This window comes from Protomyctophum bolini, assembly GCF_963924005.1.
Source record: "Protomyctophum bolini genome assembly, chromosome: 7".
Lineage (NCBI taxonomy): Eukaryota > Metazoa > Chordata > Actinopteri > Myctophiformes > Myctophidae > Protomyctophum > Protomyctophum bolini.
In genome coordinates this window covers 14066027-14082460 of record NC_137868.1, presented here as the reverse complement: position 1 = coordinate 14082460, position 16434 = coordinate 14066027, and the positions used below count along the sequence as shown (strand labels likewise).

At 40.9% G+C, this 16434-nt stretch overlaps 1 protein-coding gene across 2 annotated transcripts in view; it reads right to left on the bottom strand.

The window, feature by feature from the left end:
• Positions 1-1081: 1081 nt before the first annotated feature.
• myom3 (myomesin 3) overlaps positions 1082-16434 on the bottom strand; it is a 55829-nt gene continuing 40476 nt past the window's right edge. Inside the window, exons 20-37 of one of the 2 annotated variants that reach the window (XM_080768007.1) lie at positions 15507-15688; positions 13219-13333; positions 12620-12776; positions 11746-11852; positions 11479-11523; positions 10894-11030; positions 8129-8273; positions 7505-7564; positions 5410-5477; positions 4565-4675; positions 4275-4362; positions 3488-3526; positions 3084-3189; positions 2175-2338; positions 1998-2034; positions 1830-1852; positions 1678-1733; positions 1082-1518 (exon numbers count right to left, since the gene is read on the bottom strand). In XM_080768007.1, coding sequence (XP_080624133.1) covers positions 1249-1518; positions 1678-1733; positions 1830-1852; positions 1998-2034; positions 2175-2338; positions 3084-3189; positions 3488-3526; positions 4275-4362; positions 4565-4675; positions 5410-5477; positions 7505-7564; positions 8129-8273; positions 10894-11030; positions 11479-11523; positions 11746-11852; positions 12620-12776; positions 13219-13333; positions 15507-15688 — 1910 coding nt within the window. In that variant the 3' untranslated portion in view covers positions 1082-1248. Of the gene's footprint in view, positions 1519-1677; positions 1734-1829; positions 1853-1997; positions 2035-2174; positions 2339-3083; positions 3190-3487; positions 3527-4274; positions 4379-4564; positions 4676-5409; positions 5478-7504; positions 7565-8128; positions 8274-10893; positions 11031-11478; positions 11524-11745; positions 11853-12619; positions 12777-13218; positions 13334-15506; positions 15689-16434 lie in introns of those variants that run through there. The other variant, XR_013964362.1, reaches the window with a different exon arrangement.

Sequence of the window (16434 nt, the reverse complement as noted above, 5' to 3'; positions counted from 1 at the left end):
TCTCTCTCTGGTTGGTTCATATGACGCTGGCTTGTGTCAACAAGAGGGACACTTCCTTTGTCTTGTATGTGTAGGACATAGTGATGCGTGAGTTCATACATGTCCAAGCACCCAATTATGTGTGACAATTAATCATAAATTATATTTGTAATCGTTACAGCCCTACCATTTGGTGTAAGAGCGTGTGTCCTTATTATGGAGAGAAAGTGTGGGTACCTGAGGAATATATCCTACAATATTATTGTTCATGGCACTCATATTACATTGAGTTTGGCAGTACAGTAGTAAGGAATTGCAATACACACACAGAGTGTTGGTATCAGTTTTTCTGTCTTGAGTCCAGGGTTCTCTGTCTTTTCAGTTCAGTTACTATTTGTATGAAGACCACCTCTCCAGAGATGGCCCTCCTGATCACTCCTGGTGTTCCAGATCTTATTGACCACAGTGCAAACCACAGCCCAATAAAAGTCTTGTTCCATAGCAGACATGTTTTTCATCAAAGACTCCATACAATACTGCATTATAAGTATAACGTTAATGTTAATGTTAAAAACCGATCTGTGGCATTTTCTCCCATACATCTCTAGACCTCTGACAGTCCACTAGCAGGTTCTCTATGGTTTCATCTGGGTTACAGTTTGCATCCGGGCATTTAACAGTTTTTACAGTTTTTACAAAACAACTCCAAAACAACTCCATTTGACCACCTCCCTTACTCCCTTAATGACATCCCTCTTTTTTATGGATATACTTTTACTACCAATGTTCTTTAAACATACCTGTTTTTGTTTTTCATCAAGATTTCTTTTTTTTTCTAACTTATATATATATTGCCATTATAAGCTCATTTACAGGCAATTTGTTTAATTTTATAAGACATGTTCAATTTTCTCTCGGTTCATAATTTTGTTTTTCAGTGTGAAAGCAAAATAAGTGACATTACACTTTAACCCATTTTGTTATACGTTAGCTATTGAAAAATAGTAGATCTACAAGCTCATAGCTTGTAGAACTTGTAGGTCTTCTATTTTTGAAAAATCATAAAAATGCGGCACAAATCTTTGAATAGGTATATCTTTCAGAAAGTTTTTTTTATTTCGACGTCAGGGTTAAAGTCTGAAAAGCACATATGCTAAATGCATCCTCACAATAAACCAACCCACTATTTTTAAATGAATTATGTTTCTCCTTTTCATTGAAGGTCAAACTATAGCACACAAATAAACATTGTGACTGAGAGGTGCTGTTTTAATCAAACTGCACAGCGTTTGCTGGAGGCTTATCCCCATGCTTGTATATGCTCACGGTCACATTGACAGTCTGAGTGCCATGCTTGTTACGCACAAATATGTTGTAGTTGCCAGAGTTTTCCATTGTGACACTGTTGACAGTAAGAGAAGTGCTCTTAGGCTCCTTGGTGATGGTAAACTGTCCCTGGTTGGTGATTTCTCTGTCATTCTTGAGCCAGAACATTTCTGGTGCCGGGTCGCCATCGACAAAGCAGGTCAGGCAGAGAGACTAAATAGAATAGGAAGAGCAGACAAGAATAATACATGTATATTCTCAATGCTTGAGAAGATGTACACTGGTTTCACCAGTGACCACTAAGCAGCTAAACAATTCGTAAAGATGATCTAAGATAATTGAATATGCACTATATCTCTAACAACATTGTACCTTGCCCTCCATGATGGCCACCACATCAGGGAGACCCTTTGTTACCCTGGCCCGATCTGGAAACAAAATTAATCCTTGTTAAAGTCCTCACCATAATCATTCAATCAATTTAGCAGACAGAAATAGCACGGGGATTAACACATTCTACTCACTTTTCTCAGCAAATGCCACTTGCCTGCAGGGGTCAAATCAAAGTGGCATTACACGGTGAAAAAATTTCTGCAAATACCCTGTTGTTACTAATCCCTCTACATAAGTCTGACCCCCATTTGTGTCTTAAACCACAGTAAGTCATGCTGAATACAAGATGCTGCACTTACTTCAACCTTTGGAACTCGCGCAAGGCATCAGCAAAGACTGTCAGAAATAGAGAATCAGAAAAGCATCTGTAAATGATGTAACTTAATTTAAATCATATGAATACACATTAGTTGTAATGCGTACTGGAGAAAAACAAAACCATTTGGCATTTTATATAAAATGTTTCTTCCAACAACCTTGTCCAGACAGATCAAGATGGCGTTTGTGTGTCTCCTGGCCATCAAACATCTCCAGTGTGTATTTGCCCTGGTTGTTCTCAGTGGGGTTAAAGACCTCAATCCAGACTGTCTGCATACTGGTAGCGGGCTTGCATCTGGCTTCCTGGTCAATCCTCTTCTCTCTGCAGGAAACGGAATAAATTGGTGTTTTTTTTCTCTTCCAATAAATTAGACAAAGAGACTTAAGTCTATAAAGACGCATGAGCTTGGACACTTCATTTATGAATGGTTAGCATAACACATAATGAATACCTTTATTTTTATTAAATATAGAAAGAAGACTTTTTTTCATGGCTATTCTTAAAACTCCCAGCAGGGGGTGGTATCGGCATGAAGAAACAAACAGCTCCTGTCTACCCAGGCTGCAGACAACAGCATTAGATTATTACTTTCAAAATTTGTGTAACAATTTTCAAATTGTCTCAATGAATGAGCTGGTAAGATCAAATCTGACATGAAACAACATGAAATACAGAAATAGATACTGTAGTTGGTTGATGTCGGCTGCACTAATCCAAACATCCTAAAGTTTAAAGTATACAGAACAGATCAATGACAATGGTTGACAGAGTTAATTTGGATGAGATTTTGAAAGTCTCTGTGCCTTGGCAGTGTTTCTCAAAAATAGCAAGGACACAATATGTATTTGGCCACGAACCCCCAACTGAAAAATATTATTTTGTGCCAGAGACAAATTCAAATGTTTCAAGATCTTCTGAAAAACAAATGCTGATCAAAGTAGCCAATGTACATAATGGGTTATGGTGGTTAAAACTGCAGGACAACACTTTGAGAAACACTGCCACGTACAGTACAATTGGGTGTATGCTCATGCTCAAAGCTATGCGACGTCACGTATGGACTGACTTCCAGTGCCAGCTGGTCCTCAGGTAGTTCAGGTAGTATTTGAGAGAGCAGTAGAGCTTGAAGCCCTCGGGGCTGCACTGAATCCTCATCGGGCCTGCTGACAATGCTGTGGGTCAGACAGAGGGACAGAGAGTGAGATGGAATTGCAAAATAATTCTACTTTAATGTCACCATTTGTCACCTTGGATATTTGGATCTGGGTGACAAAAGTGACCTACAGTACATCGATTTTCAGTTAATTACATTACGTTACGTATTCTGACATCACACCAAACCATTAAGTAACATGTAATAGCTTGGTATTAGTTGTAGTAGCTCCATACAAAAAGAGCACCCCTGATGTAAAAATAATAATACAATTTCACAATGAATGTTCCCTAATTAGGACTTTGTGATTAACTCACCGCACTGTTTGCTCAGACATTGGAGAAGTTTATCAAACTCTGTAAATAAAGAGAATAATTAAACTCCCAGACAGAGTTGTAGGCTATATATATGGTTGTTGGAACTCTATGAATAACAAACACAGGATTAGGCCACAAGGTGATACACTATCTGAATCCTAACGACAAAATATATTTTTTTAAATGTTATGGTGTCAAAAACGTATTGATGGTGTTTATTTGTTCACCCGATGGCAGTGTCATGCCCATAGACTGTAAAAAATATGGACAAAGCGTTCCCCGGGTCTAACATGAACGTAAATTGAAGCCTGTCAGTCCTTGCAATGGAAGTCGCCATCTTTCTAGATCCATTTTGGCCCAGCTGGCCATTGGCTGGCCCAGACAACAAGGCGGGACTTCCCCCCTTCTTCTCTGTTGGTTTTTATTTTGACTCGAGTGGGAGGGGAATCCCTATCATAGACTGTAACGGTAGCCACGCCCCTCAGAACATACGCGACTTTATGGTCATTTTTTTAATTAATGGGACCATAATTTTCCAAATAGAATATTATGACATTAGAAATGAGACTTTAAACTAGTGACTGGAAGAAGAAAGTATTCATGACCATGTTTATTAAGGTAATACAGTCTAGGTGAAGTTGGGTCCAAATACATGGACTTCTATGGGGTTAACTTATGGGTTTTTCTGGGTCCAATGACAGCGCCACAACAGGCCATTATATGAACTTTCATTTCCTTAGTGGCTTCACAAAATATCTGTCTGACTGCCCCCCTGGTCATGCCTCACCTTCATTCAGTAATTCCAAGGTGCTTTCATCCTCTCCCCTCCCGTCAGATATCACAGCTTTGTACACACCCGCCTCTGCTTGTGTTACCTGGGGAAAGCCAACCCTATATGGATATATTATACACACACAACACATCCACACTCTTGCTTTCTCTTCTCTCCACTAGTCCCTCAGCAACCATCTCAAATAATGGATCATATCCACCTGAGCTCTTAATGTCCTTCCCTTCCGTTCCTTTGCTACAACATAATAAGCTCCAAAAATAGAACCGGGGGAGAAATAACCATACCTGTGGGATAACGAGTGTACTGATTCCTGATGATGGGTCGTACACAGCAGCATCCACCTGCATGCCATCCTTGGACCATTTCAGGGTTGTGTCCTTGGTTACGTTTGTTACCTGAACAGGAAGAGAGGTACACCGCATATGCTAATTATACAATATACACTGTATGCAGTCATAATTATCAGCATTATCTTAAGATAGTAGCTCCTGAACAGTATCATACCCACATGTGACAGGCGAATGAAGTTCAGGTAACATTAAAATGTTTATGTGTTTAGTCATTATTTTCCTAGAATTGGCCATATGTGTTTGGTGTGGTTAAGGTCAGGGTAGTGATCTGGAAGTACAGTCCCAGATCACTTAGCCAATGAGGTTAGCCAATGAGTTTGTGCGACCGTAAACTCATGGATTCAGAACTTATAAAAAGTAGAACATGCCAGTAAAATTATTAATGGAATGTGAAATACATAACATTAGACATATTGTGAATGTAGTAAATCGACTTTGATCACACCTGCACTGATTGCAGATGTCCCTTTAAAAGGCAGCCACTTATTTGTAAGTGAGGTATGTAGACTATGCTGGAGTGAAGCGTTTGTTCAGTGTTTGTTGTGATTCGGTTCCTGTGTTCATATTGATTTATGTTTTAGTTACCTTTACTTATTTATTGGTAACGAATAATAAATACATCTGAACTTTATATCTCTGGTCTTCACATCTTAAGTACTTAGCATCCAGGTGCCTGAGTTGACTGAAGTAACCTGAAAAATAGTAGGCTATCCTTTACAGTGAATATGCCCCTTTCAACTGAATCCATTACAAATGATTTGTGTCAGACTATAAGGTACCTTGCACCTAATGAATAGTTCACAATCCCTTGTCACAATCCATGTCAGGTAATCCAGGAAGTAGGGTCCTTGGAAAAACACAGAGAAAAGTATTAACAGTCTGCAGTGGACCAGAGAAACAATGTCCAGCAGATGTCACTCTCCCCTCATGATCTGCCCCCCCCCCCCCCCCCCCCCTCATTATGTCACATTTCATCTGTGGTTTGTCCAGGCATTATGTTTAGCTGTGTGTGTGAGTGTGAGTGTGAGTGTGAGTGTGAGTGTGAGTGTGAGTGTGAGAGTGAGAGTGAGAGTGTGTGTGTGTGTGTGTGTGTGTGTGTTTAAGCCATGCCCTCTTGTTAAGTCTGTCCATCAGTTTATTATACTGTAAGTAGTAGCCTGTTGAATTCTAGTAGTGTCTGTAATCCTGCGTGTTCGATTCTGGCCTCTGTCATTCTGGTGTATCCTACCTTCCTGACTGTACCAAAGGAGAGTGTTAAAGAAGGACACATAGGGGCACATACAGTAGGGGTGGGCTTAGAGAAACAACAAACCAAGCAATTGTATGGGGCCCCCAAGGCTTACTATAATTATTTTTGTGTGCCTTTCTGATATGGTCAATAAATAAGTACATCTAAAAAATCACACCCGTGTGAAGTGAGTGGTGCAACTCTGTGTGTGTGTGTGTGTGTGTGTGTGTGTGTGTGTGTGTGTGTGTGTGTGTGTGTGTGTGTGTGTGTGTGTGTGTGTGTGTGAGACTTTACTGGCACTCCCGAAATCATCATATATTATACATTTAAAATGAATATGTGCGTGTGTGTTAGGTTGCGCACAGGTGGTGAAAAACAACCATGCTGTTTTCGTTGCATCGTTGTGTTTGACCTTAAAACGGTTAGACATTTGATTGTCTTCCCAGACTTAGCATAGGAATCCTGAGTTAGGTCGGTCTTGTTTTCACATATACATTTATTTATTTATTGGGTTAAGCCATTTGGTGTGCTAATCAGAATATTGTATATGTAATATAACATTATTTTAGTTTTAGGTTTTATTTATTCGCACATAAAAAAGGTTAAGATTGTAACCTTAAGCCAATAGGTATCGTACATACAAGGCATGGATAGAACAACGTTATAATACAAAATACATTGCAACATATACGTGCATAATGCATGTGCCTGTCTGGTAAGATATGATGCATGTAATTCTGAATGGGTTGACTTTCTGTCATTCAAATTTCTGCACAAAGATCTGCAAAACTGATTGTTAATTCCTTGTGTCAGAGTATGAAAGTGTCTACTTTTGGCTGCCTAAACCACACTCACTTTGCAAGTCCATTCAGTAAGATACCGCACATTTTTTGCACTGATTTTGATCATTTAAATTCCTCTGTAATCTAGAAAGACTGATTGTTAATTACTTATGTCAGTTATGTTTTTATGATCAGTCAGTCAAAGGTTGAGTGAGTGAGAGAGAGTTGATGGGTTTGAATGCCAGAAGTGCACTGTCTGGGAAGCAAAATGCAGCCCCATTGAAGACAGTGGGAGCCAGGTGTACAAGTGTATGAATAAACACTATATTTGAATAATTGCAACCTTTGTCAAATAAATGGTTCAGGAAAGTAAAGTTCAAACATAACATTTATTCATACGCTTGTCCAACCGGCTCCCATTGACTTCGATGCATTCCATCAAATCTTCGGCAGCAGTTTGCCTCCAGTGCACTTTGGAATGCTTAGAACATGATGTATCAGACCGTTACATATTTACAAAGCCTTGCTTGTACCCATATTTCTGTATCCTGTTGTTGTATTAAACCTGTTGTGAAGGAAAATGCGTTTTACTCCACAATCTCTGCATACTCTTTCCTGCATTTGGGTTGTCTTAGTCAGCTCCTTGGTCATCATTGTATTGTGGCTTTTAATGTGAATTATATGATTCAGTGGCGATTTAATAGGTGGATATATTATTTTTTATATATTTCTAGAGGTATAGACAGTACACCTCCAGCTCCACATAAAGCTGTAAACTGTATTTCATGTCCGGGTAGCTCAGTCGGTCACCTTGGACCACATGGTCATGGGTTCCATGCCAGTATTGAAAGGTAAACATCTCACCAGACTTCTTCTGGTGGTTTCTTCGGTTGGCCTCAGCCAGGGCCACAGTCTGACGGAACTCTGCCACAGAGAGAGAGACATTCACAGCATCACACTTTACAAAATAAACACCTGCACAGGATACACATGTGGTCCTGTGTTGTTCATAATTAAACACTGACAGTGGGGCCATTTAAACATGTATGCACTAGTCACCCCATTGTGCGGTGCTTTGGATAAAATTGTTCACCAAATGATACAGGAGCCTATTATCCTGGATAAACAGGCTGATAATATAGCGTGCACTGACCAGGGTCTTTAAAAGGATAAGCTAGTCAAGGATAAATAGCATGGAGAGGATTCGTTGAGGGCATAAAAAGGAATCAGGCTGGTGGTGAGTTTGACGGCAATGCAACTGGACAACAGCATTCATCACAATCACATTCCACTATAGGCTCTCCCCATCTAGACAGCCTCAAAAAGATCAGACCTATGCAAAAGTCTTCAAAGTAAAACAAAACGAAAAACAAATCACAGCTTTTGTTACAAAGTAAGCCTAGCCCTCGTGGCAGTGTTGCACTTTGATGTGTATTCCAACATCCCGGCAGTGTATTCTGTGACAGGGCGAGCGGGTGACTGACTTACTTTGATCCACAAACACCAGTGTGAACTGGTTCTTGGCACGGCCGTCCTTAAGCTGAGCCGTGTAGGAGCCTTCGTCTTCCCGAGACAGCTGATCAAACAGGATTTCCACCAGACCTTTGGCCTTGTCAAAGGTAATCTTACGATGCTATGGAAGAGCACACGCACACGTCACGTTGCATAAATTAATGCATATACAGGCAGGTGCACATGCACACACACTGCACATCAATACAACAATAACTAGCAACATGTAGTAGGAGACGAGAACCTAGGATGCAGTGCATACAAATTAGACACTCAGACATTAGGTAGATAATTATGCCTTTTACATCCAAGCACATACACCAATGCACGCTCAGAAACGCGTACATTTGATGTCTGTTTCCTGATATTCACATCTAGCAACATTAGTGTGAGTGTGCACTGATTGGCATCAGCAATGAATGTGATTTATGATACATGGGAAGCCTGGGGGTTCTAATCAACTAAATGGCTTCAACTGTGATCATTTGGAATCAACTGTTAGTGTTGAGCTGTTAATGACCCTACTCAGATACTGGATAATGGGTGTCTTGGGTGAGAGATGAACATTGAAATAGGATGAATGGATAATAATAAGAGGAAACATAGAGCTGCTAATTCATGGATTTTATATGAAATTGCTCTCAAGTTCAATATTTTACCTCTCAATAGTCCTGCTCTTCAGAAACATAGAATTTCATGCAAACATATACATGCATACGTACAAGTAGGCCTATGGTTTTCAGAATGGGACAAAAACACAAGTAAAATGTTGCACAATAATGGTAATCTCACAAACCACAACACAATAGAAATATGTATTCATTCTGAGTTTATTTTGCCTAATGATGATGCTTTCTCTGTCTTTTTTTGGATAGTGCATTTAAAAATTGCACTTGTGGGAAGTGGTAGGTGAAACTATTCGATTAATTTTTCATACTCCAATCCATTATACATTAAACATTATAGAGAATTTGCAACTCTCAGGCAAGTCATATGAAGGTTTTGCATTAAACAGTCAGCCATTCATATTGAAGTCCCAAGTCTTACACCTGTGGGGTACTTATACATAATGTGTAAATTAATGCACATTTCAATATGTGTGGATTAGATTATTTCCTATGCACATGGAATAATAATCACTCTGTGATACAGTAGGATTGAGATTTGTAATATCGTTTTGTCTATACATGATTAATGTGTGGTATTTTTTCACCCGAACCTTGAAGGAGACCTTAAAGCCTCACTATGTAGGCAATTTTTTTTTGTAATGAATATCATTATTTTATCCAATCTGTATGTTAGAGTATGTTATACAATATAAATAGGGCTCAGACTTTAAAGGAGCATTCAGTGATTTGGAAACCCCCCCCGGTCTGCCCCGGTAACAAGATGTGCACATGCACGCACAACAGTGAGGGGACACGCAACAGGCCAACAGCACGCACACCAAGGCCCGCCCCAGCTCCATCATGATTGGCGGAAGGCCCCTCTCTATCCTGATTGGATGAAGGCTGGGCCACCTAGCCAAAAACGAAACCTACGGTTTTGTTTTTACCACAGGGGTTAACTAGGGACAGGGAGGAACTCCTTATATGGTCAACACACTCTATAGTAGGGACTAGGGAGGATTATCATAACAAAACAAAAAAATAAGTGATATTTGAATTAAGTGAAATCACTGAATATACCTTTAACTGATTAATTTTGATTCATTACAGAAACAATGAAGCAAATATTAAGACATTTTAATCGTGCTTAGTTTTTGCACCAGGGAACCTTTCTCGCTGGACGTATTTCAAGCGTACCGAGCATACCGGTGCACGCAATGGGAGAATAAGCCCATCAGACAGCTTTGCTTGATAAATGAGAAATTTATATTAAAAAAACATCACTCATTGATTTACCCGTATACCAAAATCCATTCGAGGTCAAATATTGATATGCGATAAAAATGCGATTAATTTTGATTAATTAATTATAATGCCTCAAATTAATTAGATAAGAAAATAATAATAATAATAATATGTCCCAGCCATAAATATAACCAATTATAGTGGTTGTACAGTATTTAGTCTCCCTGCTCTTCTATTGAGATATTCCTAGATTGTGTCAAATGTTATGTCTCACCTAGACACAGGATCTGACACAGATTTTGACTTGATGGTCCAGATTCAATTTATCACCCGAGCAAGAAGGCCGGCTCTATTAGCTCAATGGTCGACATTTCAGCAAACCGGGTTCAAATCCAGGTTAGAAGAGGAAAGTTACATAGTGCTGCTTTAATGCTTGATCGAAATGATAACAATTTTGACCAAAGCATATTTTTTATGGTGTGGCACTGTAGGGACCAGTTAAATGGCCTTTGCTTTAGAGTGTCACATTTTTATACCACGACTATCAAAATGCTATCCAATCTCTCCCTGCTCTGGTGGTACGTCCCTGGGATGTACTAGCATCAACAGGAGTGCACTTGTACATCAAGCTGCCTCATGCCATAGAGATAGGACCCTGACCTATAGGAACCATTGGTTCACAAGGCTACTCGCCTACTGTACTGTAGTGGCCGAGCCTTCTAGAAGAGGGACTGTGAGTCCAGGGCTAATCTACAGACCATGACCTCATAGTATTGACATCATGAGATCCACATGGACGCTACTCTGTTAGAACCTGTATATTGTTAAGTACTGACTTCAGGGCTTGTGCAGAAACAGAACATCCAGTTATCGTGGCATTTGTCTCACAGGGGTGCTGGTGATCTCTTGGGCGTTGCATATGAGACGGAGCTCAGCGGCATCACTCAGGCTCTCTGTTTGAAGCCAAAGACGCACGCTGCCTTTCCCCGACACCTCCACCTGCCAGCCTGACTTCAGGGTTATTACTGCATCGAGGGACACCACCGGAGGAGAGGCACATTAAGCAGTCACATTTAATCACATTAAGCCTCATTTATATTCCGTGGTACGACTGTGTCCCTTGCCAAAAAAAAGTGCTGATCTACAAGTTAACAACTTGTCACATCACATCGTGTTATTTCTGGTAAGTGCACACCCTCCTGCAATGGAGTATGAAATGAGCTTTACACACTCTCACTCAATCACCATAGACAAAATAGAATGTGTATATGATGGGGAAATGCAACATTTACATGCGGAATAATTGATGTGCACAGAGTTGGTACATCATGTCAGCACTGGCAGGTCAATATGTAAAGTTCCACATTCCACATTGATCCTAGGTCCTTGTGTGTGTGCGTGGGTGCGTGTTGGCTTTTAAGAACAGCATAAAGCTTCTTCCTCAATACAACATTATACTTTGCATGTACTTACATGGATTTCTGACATGCCAGCCAAGTTCAGTCCATTTTTCAAGGTCTATGGATAAAATCAAAACACAGCCAGTGAGTTCCACTTAATTTAAGTTAACATCCTAATCAGACATTGACATTTTTCTTGTGCAAATGAATAAATAAAATAGATAAACAAACAAACAGACAGACAAACCTGATCTGAGTGATGTTATTATAACCAGTTTGAACAATAAATGTACACACACACACACCCATCCCCCTCCACTTTATTCTTCAGCTAGTTTACCTTCAGCGGTGAAGTTGTAGCTAGAAGAAAGGCTTGTGTTGTCCTTCTCCTCCACCGTGTAGAGACCCAGGTCTACCTGAGTAGGGTCTGTGAAGGTGAGGACGGACCTGGGGGTGAAGAGATACGGGGATGGAGCCATGAGATCAAGAGACAGCTTAAAGGGCCACTTCACCCCTTTTGAAACCAGAGCAATACATCTCTCCGGTGGTCACAAGACTATACCTGGTTGTCACATAGTCTATTCCTATGAGGCACTATAAGTAGAATACTATGAATACTACAAATACTTTTAACATTGAGTGACTGCAGTTTCTTCCAGTGGTGAAATGTCCCTTTAATGAAAGGGCAGTGATCCCCTGGCCACTGGAAAGTATCTACTGTAAGTACATTTACTCAAGCATTGTACAATTTGGACTATTTGAGTGCTTTTGGAGGATACTATAAACTGTCCCTTGTGTCGCTGGTTGAGACATTGTGTAGAAATAAAGGAATATCTGGGTCAGCTTAAACTGTCCCTCGTGGTCGCTGGGTGAGACAGTGTGTAAAAAGATCTGGGTCAGTGTCGAACGGTCCATGGATGCCACTTAACTGGCCAGACAGACCTGGAAAGCCCTTTCCAAGACACGCACTTAACTGTGAGAGAAAGCCTCTGTTAAAGCTGACCCCTGGTGTGACCTTTCAGAATTTCAGACATTTTCGCCTCAGCTTGAATACACTGCTCCAAGCATTACCTCTTGCTTGGCCCAATTCCCACACATACTCCAAGCCTGTGCACTACACGCACACGTGCACACATGCACACACACACACACACACACACACACACACACGCACGCGCGCACGCACACGCGCACATACACACATACGCGTATACCTATTGTTCTTGTTCTCCACCCTGACTCTGGCGCCGTCGATGGACTCTCCATAGCTCTTGCTCCAGAGGAACTCACTCATTTCTGTCATCTCAGTGTTCTCGTAGCTCAGGAAGATGAAACCATCAGTGTCCACACCAATTTCTATGTTTTTGGTGCCTAAGGCAGATGGAAAAGGTTAATGGTGTTTCGGAGTGTTAAGTGTACACTGGACGTTTATAGAGATAGTTATACATCACAGACGTCTGATGTATAACGTCTAAATGTAAATATGATTAATATTATGATTTGGATTCATAGCGGCAAGAAACAAACTATGTGTCAAGATACATAACCCATTATACAGCTGAACTATGGGAAGTAAAATTTGCTACAAAATCCCTGTAGTTTAGGCCCGGACGGTTAGCTCAACCGTCCGGGCACCTAGGCTGCTGAGCCAGCCTGACGGCCTTTGCCGCGTGTCACTCCCCATCTGTAAATCTATCAATGAAGGCAAAAGAAAATCTTTTAAAAAAACCCTGTGGTTTGAGTATACACGTATATGTAAAACACTGATATAAGGGGGTTAAATGGAAGTTTGTGGTACTGCATGATGTCTGACCTGGTTGGGTGAGAGCTGTGATTGGCTCAGTGGGCAGGGAGGCCGAGCCCACCCCAGCTTCATTGACGGCAGACACGCGGAAACGGTACATCTGCCCCGCCTTGACACCCGACACCTGAGCCACACAGGAAACACACATTTATCTTCATATTCATTAGCTATTTGATATATAGGTAGCCTTAGTGCACAGTGCATACAATGACCATGCAAGGTCTCTTTGCAGAGACAGAGTTTGAACAACCAGACTGAGTTGACATTGTGTGACTTTATGAAGAAACACATTGTAAAACACAAAATGGTACAGCTAACTACCGTATTTTGTGTGATTTCTGGACAGAATCTGAAGGAGAAAAAGGAGAAAAAAATGTGTTTTACAAAAGTCGACCTCCTGGTGGAGCCACAAAAGGCAGATGTGAAAATGCAGGTCAAAGGATTTGTCCTTGGCCTCTAGGGAGTGTGCATGCAAAGTTTCACGCAGATCGGTGCAGTTATAGATACAAATACGAATTGGCCTGTTATAGCGTTCATGATTTCAGCCATTTTGTTCAAAACTGAGAAATCCTGCAAACTTTGGAAGCCAATGGAATATTGGAAAATCGGACATATCCGTGTTGATCACATGACTATAGAGATAGTGTGCACCAATTTGTGTGATGTATGAATAAAATCTGTAGGAGTAATATAAAAAAAATGTGTTTGGCATAAATTGGCCTCATGGTTGCACTATAACAGGCTGTTCTGGAAAACTGGGGCAGTGGTTCGGAATTGGCATCCAGAGAGTGTGTGTGCACAGTTTCGTAGTGACAGGGACAACGGTGCCGGAGATTAGCTGGTAACAGACAGAACGACGGACGGACGGGACGGATGGACGGACGGACGTACAGGGGCGAAAACATACGTTTCAGTTCAACTGTATAGAGGTGAGTGAAGTTAGGAAACTGCTGAAATCTATTCCTGAATATTGGTGTGCAGGCAGTCAGGCAATCTCCATAGCACAGTGTTAAACGTTGCTTCTGATTACATTCCAGGTCCCTTAAGTCACATACTTGTGCAGATGTCTGCTATGCGGGGTAGGGTATATCCTGACCTAGACTGTGGAAGGAGGGAAAAGTCATTCCACTTCTTAAGGACAATAAGTTACCTTTCTGTGTTCCAAACAGTAGACCTGTATAAGCTTTTCAATTAAAATATCATGATAAAGGGCATCAAATGCAGCACTGAAATCTAACATAACCTGCAATGTTTGGGTCAATCCCCCTCAACCAATCATCAATCATTTGAATAAGTACTGTACTGTACATGTCAAATGACCCTTTCTAATAATAAATAATAATAATACATAAGATGTTCTAGGTACTCAAAGTCGCTTTACAGGACAAAATAATAAAAACTACTTTATTAGGAAAAGCTAGTTAAAGGGATATTTCACTTTCAAAAAAACTTTTGGACATTTTATCATCTACTCAGGCTTATGTGAACACCACAGACAGTTTTTAAGTTGATTGATACAGTAATTCGATATTTGATATTCGTTTTAGCTGCCCTACTCCCTTCCTAAACCCATCGTAACTTCAAACTCCATTTTAACCATGATAGATTCATCGAAAACACCCGTCCTTATTTCTGGTGACTCATAGTACTATCATAGTGTCCTCCTATGTGAGGGGGCTGTGTTTCTTCATTTACCGTTTTCATTTATTTTTAAGTGGTGCAACCACAATTAAGGAGCATTGTGTGTCTCTGGCTGCCTGGCTGGGTCTGTCCCTGGCTGGCTGGCTGTGTCCGAGCACGAAAATAGCATTTGGTTGGTTTTCAAAACCAAGTGTCACTGTAATGCAGCCTAACACACACATACATATTAACTGATGATTTCAGGTGTATCAGTACAGTACAGTACAGTACAGTACAGTACAGTACAGTACAGTACAGTACAGTACAGTACAGTACAGTACACAGGGGTGATTTTAATATTTGTTTTGGAAAATAATAAGGAGCAGGAGGAGGCCAGAGGATACAGAAAAAGCTAAAATGAATATCAAATATCTAAATACCGAATCAAGCATCATGTGGTGTTCACATAAGCCTGAGTAAACAATGACCAAAAGCTTTTTTGAAAGTGAAATATCCCTTTAAAAAGCTTAAAAACGAAATATAGTCGATATCTGGTAGTCAAGCTAACATTGTACAATTGTCTTGTATTTGAACATGAATAATTCTCAGTTTACTAAGTGCCTTTATTTTTTATTTAACTTCATATAAAATGCTGTTTGAGTGGTTGCAACATATACCTTGTAAAAGGTCTTGGGTGTTGGCTCATCATTCACGGCAGTCCAGCTCTCAGATTGGTCACTCTCGCTGCTTTCCAGCAGATAGCCAGTAACGGGGCTGCGTCCTCCATACAATGGTGCCACCCACAGCAGCACCACAGAGTCCTGTCTCACCTCCCTGAACTCCAGGTCATAGGGGCACCCTGGTGGAGGGATGGTGCAGATGGGTCAGAACAACCAGGTAGAGAGAGAGAGAACTAGATAAAGTGCCCCTCGGGCACAGGTCTCCACCATGCGGGCACCCTGGGCAGGGGAGGTTGTGGCCTCCTGGTGGCGCTATAATAGGCCAATGTGAAAAGGGTGGCATTTCTTCTTACGCCTTGGATGGCAATTGGATGATTTGAGGCATTTTGTTCCAAAAAAGTGTTTTGCAAAAATCCACCTGTTGGTGGCGCTACAACAGGCCAATGTGAAAAGGGTGGGATATATTCCTCAGCCTAGTAGGAAAGTCTGTGAAAGATTTCACGTAAATTGCACGCTGCATTCATGATTAGAGGCTTTCTGTTCAAAACGGGCCAATCCTGCAAACTTTGAAAGCCAATGTTAGCCAATTAGGATGGAATATGAAATATGGGACAGATCCGTCTTGAACACATGACTATAGAGATAATGTGTAACGATTTGCGGGATTTTTGGACTGAGGAGTAATAGAAAAAAAAGTCGGCCTCCTGGTGGTGCTATAACAGACCGTTCTGGAAAATTTGGGGCAGAGGTTCATCGTTGGCATCCAGGGAGTGTGCGTGCAAAATTTGGCACAGACCAGGTTAACGGTGCCGGAGATTAGCTGGTAACAGACGGACGGATGGACGGACGGACGCACGCACACACACACGGACTCACACACAGCCTCACAAACACACACACACACACGGACGGAGTGCAAAACATA